At 48.8% G+C, this 13,582-nt stretch overlaps 1 protein-coding gene across 2 annotated transcripts in view; it reads left to right on the top strand.

Moving 5' to 3' along the window:
* BTBD16 (BTB domain containing 16) overlaps nucleotides 1–13,582 on the top strand; it is a 68,169-nt gene that overhangs the window by 17,572 nt on the left and 37,015 nt on the right. For both annotated transcript variants that reach the window (XM_023224396.3, XM_023224397.3), the window contains exons 6-9: nucleotides 1,699–1,788; nucleotides 2,957–3,071; nucleotides 9,617–9,686; nucleotides 11,464–11,594. In XM_023224396.3, the coding sequence (XP_023080164.1) occupies nucleotides 1,699–1,788; nucleotides 2,957–3,071; nucleotides 9,617–9,686; nucleotides 11,464–11,594 (406 nt within the window). The remainder of the gene's footprint in view (nucleotides 1–1,698; nucleotides 1,789–2,956; nucleotides 3,072–9,616; nucleotides 9,687–11,463; nucleotides 11,595–13,582) is intronic.

Below are 13,582 nucleotides of genomic sequence, written 5' to 3'. Positions count from 1 at the left end.
TGGGATGGATGGCAGGCTGGCATGAGCAGATGGGAGGCCGTGTAGTCATGCCGGAGAAGAATGTGACCCAGAGTGGAACAAGCCTGGCGCTTAGTAAGTTCTCAGTGAGTATTTGCTGAGTGAGAGCCAGCACAGAGCCAGGTGATGGACGACAGCGCGGGGAAACGGAGGGGAAAGGATCCTTTGCTCTCTTTTTCTTTGTAGTTGCACAGGATGATGGACTTTTTGGCTCTGGCTCACATCATTTTTCATTATCTGGAACCTTGAGCTCCCTGGTGATGGAATCCACGTGCTGCACTCATTCAGCCAATATTTACTAGCACCAGTGTGTGCGAGCCTGGGGTGGGCCCAGGGGATGGAGTGGCGAGTGAACCACCTCGGCTGAGCTGCCAGGGAGGAAAGCACAACAGGGGCACGGAGTAGTAAATGGAAGGTCATGGTCAAGTTAGTCTCTGAAGAATAAAGCCAGTTAGCAGGGGAGTGGGGTGCTACCTTACATATGGGGTCAGGAAAGGCCTCTCAGAGGGAAGGACAAGTGAGAAGACCCCTGATGAGGGAGGGAGGGCGGGAGTCCCACCCCATCCCGAGGAGCATGCCGGTGGGCAGGGCGGGGGTGTGGGGGTGGCAGGTGGGGGGGTGATGAGCAGAGCGGTGGGCAGGGGTTGTAGGCCATGTAGGAATTGGGGCTGCTAGTAGGGCCTTGGCTTTTGTGCCAAGGTTGTGGGGCACCTCTGGAGACCTGAGAGCAGTGCCACTCTGTAACTCACATTCTAGGATGACTGAGTGGATGGCATTGGCTAGCAATGAATTGGGCTACCTTTTCCCTTCCTCCTGGAAATCCTTGGTGGCAGGGGTCCCTAGAGTGGAGTTCTCTGGGGCAGAGTGACAGTAGTACCATATGGACACCTCAGTCCCACATTCACCCTTCAGCAAGTGGCACTCCCACTGCCTGCCTGCACTGCCCCAGGTGCTCCGGGTACAGAAATGACTGCGGTTCACTCTGCCCTCAAACTGCTCACAGCCTAATAAGAGAAAGGATAGGGGAGGTCATAAATATGTAAAATGCAGTGTGAGCATCAGTTTTTCAGTTTTGACAATGCACAGGGCTATGCAGGATCGTTGGGGGAAGTTAGGCGAGGGATATGAGGGAACTCTGCACTATTTTTGCGACTTCTTATGATTCTTAAACTATTTCAAAATAAACAGGTATTTAAAAATGCATCTATGGGCCAGGTGTGGTGGTTCACATTTGTAATTCCAGCACTTTGGGAGGCCAAGGTGGGCAGATCACCTGAGGTCAGCAGTTCGAGACCAGCCTGGCCAACATGGTAAAACTCCATTTTCACTAAAAATGTAAAACCAGCCAGGCATGGTGGTGCATGCCTATAATCCCAGCTACTTGGGAGGCTGAGGCAGGAGAATAGCTTGAACCCAGAAGGCGGAGGTTGCAGTGAGCTGAGACAGTGCCACTGTACTCTAGCCTGGGTGACAAGAGTGAAACTCCATCTCACACACAAAAATTAGATAGATAGATAGATAGATAGATAGATAGATAGATAGATAGATAGATAGATAGATAGATTACATCTATGAAACAAAGAAAATATAGTGTGATCATGCCAGGGTGGTGGGTGCCTCTCACTGTGTCTTCACCATGGTTATCACCTCCATCCATCATCATCTCATTTCCTTTACTAGCTCAATCACCTAAGAAGACCAAAGCAAAATCCCCTGCAAAGAGGATGATCATTTCCTTGAAGATCAATGACCCACAGGTCACTAAAGTCGGTATGTATATACCCGTCTATATTCTGAGAATGCCATTGAAAAAATGGTCCTCCCAGATTTGAAAATGAACAAGCAACAGCAAAGCAAAACAAACCAACAGTAGACAGTGTTCAGTGCTTTCTTATTCAAAAGGCCCGAATGTGCAAAGAAAGAAGGGGCGAGAAGGCTAGGGTGACTTGGGGAAATGGAAGAAGGTGGAATGCTACTAAAGAGAGGCTCTTGTCATTGAGAAAGGGTGTGAAGGATGCAGAGACCGGAAGAAGATAGCAGCTTCTCAGACACAGACCCAGCACAAGAGGAATTGCCGCTCTAGGCTCACACCCACCCAGCGAAGCCATCAGGCCCAGCCTTGCTCCCAAATAGCACTTCACCTGCCTCTTCCTGCCAAGGAGCACCCCCTACCTCCCCCAACTTGGGCTCACTCCCCAACCCCTCACAGCCACTCAGGGGTAGCCTTCTTTGTTGCCCCTGTCACTCTTGTTTTTGTAACTTCTTATGAGTCTTAAACTATTTCAAAATAAACAGGTATTTAAAAATGCATCTATGGGCTGGGCGCGGTGGTTCACATTTGTAATCCCAGCACTTTGGGAGGCCATGTGATGGCACTTGTTTAGGAATCGCTTAGTGGGGAAACTTCAGCACTAGTTGGGCCATTTGCGACAGAGGACACCGTGATGGTGAATCAGCCAAGTCCATCTGGACCCTAGCCATGCAGTTCAGTTCCTGAACCATCAGATTATTCTAACTCTTTCTGGAAGTCGCCAGACTCCAAGGAGAATCTGCTGTAAGATATATGTTGTCTCCAGAAAAAAAAAAAATGCATGACTTGCACATAACATTCTGCACGTATTTGGGCAGTCACATTCCTGCACAGGCCACAGACCCCAGGTTAGGAGAGAACCCAAGACGGTCTCACCCCTGAGAACAGGCTTAAAGGAGGATCCTTTCAGCAGAAGCTCCACTTTCTTTAGCTTCAGCCTCAACTCCTTTGGGAAGGCTGGTAGCCTAGATCGTCAGCTTCCGGGTGGTGCCTGCATCCAGGTCAGAGATGGTACATTTTCTCTAAGGGCACCTCTGCCTGCCCAGCTGCAGTAGTGAGGGAGGGTCCTGGGTGGTGTCCTGTGTGCAGAGCCCCACACTGACGGCTCTCTTGGCTGTGCCTCCCCAGCCTTCACCACGGCCCTGAAGAACCTCTACATGAGTGAGGTGGAGATTAACTTGGAAGATGTACTGGGGGTGCTGGCTTCCGCCCACATCCTCCAGTTCAGTGGCCTGTTTCAAAGGTAAGGAAACAAGGCTGACTTCGGGCAGGGCCAGGCCTGGGGGAAATCGGAAGGGCAATTCCTGGCCCATTTGGTAGAACATTCCTCTTCACTGGGCTAAGACACCTCAGGTGTCTTTGTGCCAAGCATGGCCTTGAGCCTGGAAAGGAACTGAGGCATTCATTCACAATAACAGGTGGGCCATCTCTCCAGCAACATACTAGTTTTAACCAAACGATTCTCAACTCGCAGGAATGAAATGCAAATGGGGGGATTTCTACCACTGGGAGAGACTTCATGCGTATACACAGTGACTTCCTAGTAGCCCTCAAACCAGGTTTGCTTATCAATTTCACCTCTTTTCATTGTTGGCTAAAAAAAAAAAAAAAACTTTCTCCTTCAAGTCATACACACACACGGAAGCTGGCAATTGGAGGGTACGCTGACTTTCCCATCACTGTCAGTCCTCGTTTTTCCTGCTCATTTGAGATAGTCTTGTTTTTTTTTGTAAATAATATTTTTATTGTTATAAATGTTAAATACGGTCATTGTAGGTCTTTTGGAAGAGAGGAAAATGCAGAGATCAAAGTTAAAATTGCCCAACAATGCCCCTGCCCATTTTAGGCATAGCCTCTCTTTTGGACATTCGGACCCCGCTGGCCCACCTGGGCTGCCCAGCAGGAGGGTTCATCAGGGTGTGTCGGTGTGGGGAGGAGGTGGGGGGGGGCCAGGAGGCATTCAAAGCGGGTTGGCATTGAATGTGAACGCTTCCTCATCCTGACAAGGGTTGCCTGGGCTCATGGATGCAGAAATCATGAGCATGAGAGGGTAACAGACATTGCTTGGTGTTTCTGCCTGCCTCCAAGCAACCGAGGAAACGCACCCTGATGGGGTGAGATCAGAGCTCCCAGTTTGTGTTGGGCTTTTCCTGCAAAGCCAAAAGCAACCTGGGTCTGTGCAGGGTCTGTGCTCAGTTCTGCAATAAGGTGCCCCTTGGTTTCCATGTACCTTGGTGGTCTCTGACATAAAATGTGGCTTATAACATTTGTCCCATCTACTTCCCAGGACTTTGTTGGGGAGTAGCGGATGTCAGCACATAGGGCTTTGGGATGGAGTGTTTGCCTTTCAGTTCTCAGCTTTTTGCAGGGATGACCTCATTGCTTCTTCCCTGCAACCCTAGGAGGTAGGACTATTACTACGCTCATTTTACAGATGAGAAAACTGGGACTTTGGGAAGTAAGTAACTTGGCCAAGGCCACACAGCTGCCAGGTAGAGGAGCCAGGACTCGAAGGTCAGCGGGCCCCGGAACCTGGACCTCTAACACTGTACTATTCCACTTCGCTCGGGTGAGGTGGTGATGTTGTCACTTGCGCATTTGTGGTTCTGACCCTCCCTTCGATGGCATTTAGTCAGGAGAGGTTCGCTTAGGGTCAGTTTACTCACTGACACCCACACTCATTCATTCATCTGCCTCAAGGACGATTCCTTGGGCTTCTCTGGGAGGCCAAGGAGACAGCGAGGGACCCGATGGGCAGGATCCCTGCCCTCTAAAGTCTCCTGTCCAACCGTCTCCAAGACACCAGAAGTGAATAAAGGTGGATGGAATGAAGTTTGGGAATTCCTAACTGGAAAATTTTGTGCTATGTATTATTAAGTTCAAGCAAAATTAGTATCTATAATAAGAAAGAGCATTTCTTAGATTTTCTCCTCCCTTTCTGTGTGTCCTGTAATATTCCTCTGTTCCGTTAATGCTTGTGAAAGGGTAAGTGAACCAAGTGGAAAGTCATTCATGGGATTCATTTCTCTAGAATATTTTGTCTCATCTCCTGGGCTTTTTCAGGGATGTGTGCCTACCGCATTGCTGTCCTGAAGACAGAGGTGGTATCTTGTGGCTTTTTTCCCCCCTAATTCCTGATGCAATTCAGTATAAAGAAGAGATCCGGGCAGGAGGTGGTCTGCCTGTTTTGTTTACTTCTTAAACCTCAGTCTCTTTTTCTGAGTGAGTGAAGGAATGAATGAGGATACCATCCAAGCCAAGAGAAGACATTAGCTACTCTGCAGAGGGGAGATCTCTCCTGGGGATCTTACAGGTTTCAATTCGTTTTTTGTAGAGTTCACATAGTCAGATTCAACCCCACAAATGTTTTAGTCTGGTGCCTCATTCTGGGGACTCCTGAAATGACTGGGTCCAGGCCTTTGATCTGGAGCATCTGGCAGCCTCGTTGGGAACGCAGGTGCCTGGACTTCTCTGCAGGGGACACACATTGAAAAGGGCCTGGAGTCTTGAAGAGGCACTCCTGTGTGTCGGCATGGTCAGACTGTGGGGTTAGGTGGCCGAGGTAGATGGGAGATGAGTAGTTGCAGGCAGAGCCAACTGGTGTAGCATCTTAGAGCCATCTAAGGAATCTGGCCTTGACCCTGAAGGTGGTGGGGTGAAAAGTCTAGGTTTTCCTGAGATGTCTATGCCCCTTCCATTGTATATATCTCCCACTGTCAGTCCAGCATAGTCTTGTGATGTATAACTATGAAATCTAAGCTCCTTTACACAGAGAATTTCTGAGCAGCTATTTCCTGGTGCGGTCCAGGAAGTTATCTCTGACCTGAGTGCTGGCAGGGCAGCTTCCCTCTTGAAGTGGGGCCTCTGGCCGCCTTCTGTCTCCAAGCCTCAGCTGCCCTACCGTAGGAGCAGACTGGAAGCCGCATCTCACCTTCAGAACTCTCGCCCTGGCTTATCCAGAGATGAACCAAGAACATCAGCTTCTTCATCCTCCTTTCCCCTCCCCCTGCCTTGTTTTGAATGCCAGAGCAGGAAGGGCTTTGCAGCTAATGAGCCAAACCTTTCATTCCACTGATGAGCAAACATAGGCTTGCCTGAAGCTGATGGGACCTGCCCAAGATTCTCCAGATAATTGTGGTGGGGCTGGGATTCCAGGTCAGAGGCCAGGGCGGGCCTGCACACAGTTGAGCTGAATCTTGCCTGCCTTTGAGAGGCTGATGGCGCAGTTGACAGGGTGTGGCGTCATGGGATACATGTGTGTTTGTGTTTCTGTGTAACAGAAGCGCCCCAGGTCACTCTGATAGCATCACAATGTTCAGCTGCTGAATGAGACCTCACAGGTTATCTCAGCTGAGCTCCCACGCAGTGGGAAATTGCCAGATGACTGCTTGATTCTGAATCATACATACCCGAGGCCTCCCATCTTGAAGGGATGCAGTGTGTGCACACAGCTTCCACTGGGTGATGTTCCTTTGACTCTCATGTCAATATCGTCATTGGCACTTGGGCTAGAGTCACGGCTGGGATTATGGCTGTCACATGCACGTCCCAGCACATACGTGCATGCATGCATATGCACACACATGCTCACACACATACACATGGAGCACCTCCCTGGTTGTCACTTGGGCTCCTCCAGGCTCACAGGGCCAGAGGGGCATTTCCTTGCCTCCATGCAGGGCTCAGCTTCCTCTGTGGGCAACTTCCTGGTCCCTTAGAATTTCCGGAAGTGGAAACCCCCGACCTCCCTGAGCCCAGAGGCGAGCCTGGGTGGCTTGCTTTGCTCCCTTTGGTCTGGGAAGTCTGATCATTCCAGTCCAGCCCAGGCAGTGGGTTTGACCGTGAGGAAGGGGAAGCGTAAGAGAAGGTGTCAGTCTCCTGGGGCACTCATTTCTCCTCCGCAACTCCAAGCCCAGTTAGTGCTCCCTGTAGGTTTCGACAGACAAAAGCTAGCACCGAAAGGCTCCTGTGCCCAATGAGGGTGGGGCCCGAGCCGGCTGTTCAGCCTCGTCACATCTTGGGCTTCCCCCTCTGCTGAACGGTGAGGCCATGAGCTCCAGGAGAAAAGGGCCTCCATCTGTCCCTGCTGGCATTTTCAGAACCAGCAGCACAGGTCAGCACAGAGCTGGCACTCAGGATGGATGTGGTTGGGGAGGGTTGCTTCCTGGCAGTCTGTTGTTTCGTGGGAGGTGGAGGGAGGTAAGGAACCAGGTAGAAGAAGGAAGGCATGGACATCAAAACTAAGGCAGTATGTGGGGAGGAGCAATCAGGGTGACTTCCAGGAGGAGGTGGTGCTGGACCTGAGCTTGCAAGAATTACAGCAGTCAGTGGGGGAGAGAGAGGGGACAGGGCGGAGCAGCATTAAACTGGGATGAGCCTGGCCACTGAGACCCAGTGCAGTTGCAATGGCTGGAGGTTTGGATGAGCCCCGGTGGTGCAGGATCCTGTAGCCACATGAGCAGGTCTTGGTTCAGTCAGCAGAGCGGGGAGCCTGGGCTTGGGAGGGGAGAGTGGCAGAGCCTCTGTGCTTTAGGCTGAGCCCCTCCTGTGTGAAGGATGTGGTAGATATGTGGGAAGCTGCAGGGCAGGGAGGCTGGCTGTTGAGAGGCTATGCAGAGGCTCAGCCGAGAGACCAGGAGGGTCTGAAATAGGCAGGGGAAGTGGGAATGAGAGGAGGGGCACGCTCAAGAGACAGCCAAGATACAGGATTGACAGGACTCAGCAGTCTTAGAAGGCAAAATGCCTAGGAGATGACAGCAGCACCTCATGTTTACTCAGCACAGGTTTCGCCAGTACTCAGGACACCTCCTAATGGGTAGAGTCAGTCTCCCTGTCTGAAGGGCCGATCCTAGCACACAAGGGGTAGAGTGCCTTGGCCATGACCAGATTATTTACTCATGTATCATTTCTTACCTTGTTCTAGTAAAGGCTTTGAGTGACTCCCATGAATACATGAAATGAAGCCACAGAACACTAAATTGTTTGTTTGTTTGTTTTTTGAAGGAGGAAGAAAAAGACAGGCTCCCATTGTACATTAACTGTAATAACCCACACTCTTCCTAAGATGGGCCATACATTTAGCTCTGAACTTGCTAGTGGCAGGTAAAAAGGGAAACTTGATCAGTGATATTAGATAAAAACCAGACAAAAGCTTAAAAAGCAATTCACTTGGGAGAAGTACAGCTACTATTAGTATTAAAACGGTGGATGTCTTCAGCAGATGACCCCGAGCAACCTAATGATCAATGTCCTCAACAATATCTGTAGAGTAAATGCAACAATAAATCTTATAATGTTTTTTTTCTTGATGTTGGCAAAAGCGGCACACCAAAATGCAACTCAGTAAAAGCTACTTCAGGGATGTGGTTGTTGGGGGCAATGAGACCCCAGCTGCCTTCTGGTCTGGCCTTATGGAAGGATACGTTTTAGAGTAAGTGCAAGAGGTACTGGATATCCTTTAGGCCTCTGCCCATGAGCAGTGTGTATCTCAACTGAGTTTACGGCAACCACTGAGTTATAATGAGTTCAAGGTTATGCTTCAGTATGAGATCCCAGTGGCTACTCTTTGGTGCCCTGTTCAATGAAGTGAACATGCTTCAAGGCAATTTTGCTGCAGAGAGGTTAATATTAGCTGTGAAAGTTCAGTCACTGAAATCTCTGTGACCCTACCTGCCACATAGCACATCTACCACCACACTCCATCCACCCTAGCTCATGCCCTTCCTGGAGAGAGGCAAGGAACCAGGTAGAAGAAGGAAGTCATGGAAATCAAAGCTAAGGGAGTATGTAGAGAGGAGCAATTAGTGAGACTTCCAAGAGGAGGTGATGCTGGAGCTGAGCCCAGATGAATGACAGCAGTCAAAGAGGGACAGTGTGGAGCAGTGTTAAACTCACAGCACTGCAGCTATGCCAGCCCCAACATTCCCTCAAAGTGTGACAACTGCTTCTGCCCCAGGGCCTTTGCACATGCTGTTTCCTTTTCTTGCAATGCTGGTCTTCCAATCCCTGGCCTGGCCAATTCTTTATCCTCCTCTTTCAGGTTTTAAGTGCCTCTCTTCTGACTTCTGGTCACTTTTCTGATTCAACCACACTAGGCTGAAGTCTCCATTTTCTGCCTTCCCATCACACCTTGTTCTTTAACTTTTTAATCCTTAACATGACTGTCAAATGTGGTTATCTGTTTGAAAGTTGACTTAACATGTCACCTCAATGGCCCATCAGTTTTGTTCTTTGCACACCAAGGACCTCTCTGGGTGCCTAGCACACGGTATGTGCTCAGCGAATAGATCCTTCATGGGTGGGTGAGCCAAATTGACGGGTCCTAGTCATGAGCTCACAGAGACCTTCATCTGAAAGCTGCTCTTTGATTCCATTTGTGGGCAGAGAGGAATGGGACTTGAGGCCCCTCTGGTGGCACCATAAGGGTCTGTACAGGAAGACAGTCCTCAGGCAGGGGGATGACCAGATGGCTGTGTTGGCTAAAATCAAACCTTAACTCAGCACCTGGTGGCACTTCAGCTTTGAGCAATAATCCTTGTTCCCTGCTATAGGGTTACTTTGTTTTCTCTTGAAGGATTTGATCTCTGGCCTTATCTCCCAGGCCCAGAGCTATTTCTAACAAGCCATGTTGATCTTGTCCTCTGGCCAAATGTCCATATCCCTAAAGTGAGGCTCCCTTCCGTGCAAAAGCCTGCTGCTGTCCTGGAGTTGAATAAGAACCTCTGGGACTTCCCACTTCTCCAAAAGCAGTGTGGGGTTCCTCCAGAAACTGCAGTTCTCTCTCTCCAGGTGCGTGGATGTGATGATAACCAGACTCATGCCAAGCACCATCAATAGCTTCTACGAGGCCGGCTGCAAGGTGAGAACAAACCAGACAGGGCACATCACCCCTTGAGGGGGCCTTCAGGAGCAGCCCACATGCTGGGATTTTACCTACCAGGCCTACTTCCCCCCAGAATATTGATTTGAAGTCACCAAATATTTTATTTTGCCACATGAACACATTTTTTTTAAAACATCATTTTATTTGTAAAAGGATGTTTTAACACCAAAAAAATAGAAAGACTTTAATCTTAGATGGGGGAAGAAGCAGCATAGCCTTTCTCACTGAAACAGCAGAAGAGCTTCCAGGACATTCTTGTTGGAGTTGTGAGGTCTGGACTCACCTGGATCTAATCAGTGTGTCAGGGTTGGTAATAAATGATAGAATCCAACCTCATTCTCAGAGGAGAAAACAGAGCCAAGGAGGGCGGCAACCTGCCCAGGGGAACCAGGTGGGTCCAAACCCCAGGCCTCCTGACTCCAGCTCTCTCTGTATGGCTATCAGTGACCTGGGGGGATACCAGTCAGCAGGCCACAGTTCTCCTATCGTTGCGTCCTCCCCTTCGCCCCAGTGGTAATTCCAAGGTCACTTGTGGTGGCATCTGCATCCTAGTCAGCATTTCTCAGCAACGCTTGGGCTGCAGAAGGACCCCAGGCCCTGAAGCTATTTGAGATGCACTAGAACTCTCTCAAGGTCCCTGGCTCTGGGAAGCCTTTTCCACTTTCACTGCCCTTTAATTCTTGCTTTTTGGGTGTGTTCACATCATAGCCTCAGAACTCCCGTGGGGAACACCCCTTGGGCCCTCCATGATCGGCCACTAACTTGAGCCAGTGGCAAGGCCTGTGGTCAGGCTGCCTGCGTTTGCATCCGGCTCTGCCACTTACAAGTTGTGTGACCACAGGCAAGAACAGGAACCTGGGACTGTCAGTTTCCCCACCAGTGACATAGGGATAACAGTAATCCCATGTCATAGGTTTTCAATGAGGATTGATTTAAATCAACTGAGGGCAGCGCCTCGAGCATAGAAAACACTTAGAAAAGGTATATGCTGTAATTCATGTATTTTTTCTATTTTATTTTATTTTATTATTTTATTTTATTTTTGTGACAGAGTCTCGCTCTGTTGCCCAGGCTGGAGTGCAGTGGCACAATCTCGGATCACTACAAGCTCCGCCTCCCAGGTTTACGCCATTCTCCGGCCTCAGCCTCCCGAGTAGCTGGGACTACAGGCACCCGCCACAACACCCGGCTAATTTTTTGTATTTTTAGTAGAGACGGGGTTTCACCGTGTTAGCCAGGATAGTCTCGATCTCCTGACCTCGTGATCCGCTCGCCTCGGCCTCCCAAAGTGCTGGGATTACAGGCGTGAGCCACCGCGCCTGGCCTTTTCTTTTTTATTATACTTTAAATTCTAGTGTACATATGCACAACGTGCAGGTTTGTTACACACGTATACATGTGCCATGTTGGTGTGCTGTACCCGTTAACTCGTGATTTGCATTAGGTATATCTCCTAATGCTATCCCTCTCCCCTCCCACCACCCCGCAACAGGCCCGGGTGTGTGATGTTCCCCTTCCTGTGTCCAAGTGATCTCATTGTTCAATTCCCACCTATGAGTGAGAACATGCGGTGTTTGGTTTTCTGTTCTTGTGATAGTTTGCTGAGAATGATGGTTTCCAGCTATTTTGCAGAAAAGGTTTGAGCACGTCTGCAGAGACCCTCCTTCTGAGCACACGTGTAGGGTCATCGCAGGCCAGTAGAGGGCGCCAAGAGCTCAGGACTTCCTTCATCAACTGGTTTTTCTTGTCTTAGTACAAGGAAGAGCAGCTCACCACCGCCTGCGAGAAGTGGCTGGAAATGAACTTGGTTCCTGTAGTGGGGACGCAGATCCACCTCCGCAAAATCCCGCAGGACCTGCTCCACAAAGTGCTGAAGTCCCCCAGGTCAGAGCTGGCTCCCAGGGTGCGGCCCCTGATGGGGGGATGGGAGAAAGTAGAGGCCAGCCTGGAGAGGGAGATGCTCTGGGGGAGGCTGCACCCACTCCTTAAGCTTCCTGCCCTCCCGGACAGCTGGGCCTTGGCTGAGGCTGGAACTCAGGGTGCTGTGTGTGGGGCTGGGGAAGGGGCTCCCTTCATGCTCCTTCTTGTGGGTAGGGACCCTCTCAGTACCTGCTATCTCAGGTATTTTCGCCTGGGTGCGAAAAATGAAAGACTTAATTACCTAAGTAATTTTTAGAAAAAAATCCTGACAACATTAATGCACATTCATTACAGAAAATAAAATCTCTCACCTTAAATCAGTTTACATCTCCAGCGCTGACTTCTCTGCTGAATAACTCTACACCCACGTATCTGACCACCTGCTTGACCTCTCTGACAATTGAGATTAAAACCCATCTCTCGGTGCCCCTGCCCTTTCCTGCACCCCAACCCTGCCCCCAGTGTTCCTCCACCATCTGACTAGCGGATCAAGCTAGAGCCTTGATAGTCCTGGATGCCACTGTGACCACACCCCAACCTCGAGGTCATTTCTCCTTCCAAATGAAGTCCAGCGCTATGGGCCTTTCTCCACCGGTAGCAGCCTCAGCCCAAGATCGGAGGTCCAATGTGTCTTATTTTGGACCAAGGTGACCTCTAATGTCTTGCTTCTGGTCTGGACCTCCTTCTAATTGCGTCTCTAGCCAACAGCCTTTGCCTCTGGTGACCTGGCTTCTTCAACTCACACAGCTTAAGTGCAGCCACATGCCCCCCTCCTGAAACTTCCCTGCTGAACACTTCCCCATACCAGGCCTTGGTTCGTGCCCATCCTCCTGCCTGAAATGCCTGTCCCCTGCCAGGCTCCTTCTCCCTTACAGAAATTCATGGAGATGTTTCCCAATGCCGGGCTTTTTAGGTTATTTCCAATGTTTTACCAATATAAATAGCACACGGGTGAACACCCTTCAACATTTATCTTTATCTCAGATTCTTTTCCCACATTAAATTCCTAGAAGTGAAGTTACTAAGTCAAAAGAACTATTTTGTATTAGTCTCTTAAACATTTTTATTTGAAAATAATTTCAAACTTAAAACTTGCAAGAATAATGCATAGAATATATACAATATATAATGCATAGAATATATGCTATGATGCATAGAATATATACACAATAATGCATAGAATATGTAGTCACACTCGGTACTGCCAATCACCATAGAGTTCAAGTTCTGCCTTGCTTGCTATATCATTTGCATCTCTATGTGTATCTACATATACACTTGTTTTTTCTGAACTATTAATATTTGGGGGTAAGTTGTGTTTGTTAAGTTCCTTTACGCCACATGCTTCAGTGTTTATTTCCTAAGAAAAATAATTTTTGAAAAATATAATTATAGTGCAGTTATCAACTTCAAGAAATTTACATCGATGTAATACTTTAATGTCATTTGCCCAATATTGCCTTTTATAGCATTTTTTCTTTCTTCAATGCTGTTTAGGACCACTTAGTTGTCATATCTCTTTAGGACTCTATTTAAAAGGATCTTGGTACCCATTTCCAAGTTACCAAAATTTTATTACCTTTGAGTAAATTTCAAAAGCGAAAACTAAATTCTGCTTAAAATCCTAGTAGAATATTAGAAAATGAGTGTTTACTCATGTTTATGTGTGGAAAGTGTTCTGATTTCAGAAATTAGATTTGGAAAGATTTATTCTACTGTTGATCTGAATTGGCTACGTAGTGTGCAATGCCCTCACATTTACGGAGATGTGAGGCAGGTAGACCAGAGTTCTGGGACAGAGGGAAGGAGACCATATTCTCTAGGAAGCCTCCAGGAGTCCCAGTCTCATGCCAGCCCAGGGCACTGGCTCACTCCTAAAGTCATTTCGTGGTGTTCTCTGCTTTTCCCTGCTTAGGTGCTCCCCTACTCCCCAGCAGAGCAAAGGTTGCGCA

The sequence above is a fragment of the Piliocolobus tephrosceles genome, chromosome 9 (genome assembly GCF_002776525.5).
Source record: "Piliocolobus tephrosceles isolate RC106 chromosome 9, ASM277652v3, whole genome shotgun sequence".
NCBI lineage: Eukaryota > Metazoa > Chordata > Mammalia > Primates > Cercopithecidae > Piliocolobus > Piliocolobus tephrosceles.
Note: the sequence above shows the minus strand (reverse complement) of the source record. Positions and strands in the feature narration are given on the sequence as shown.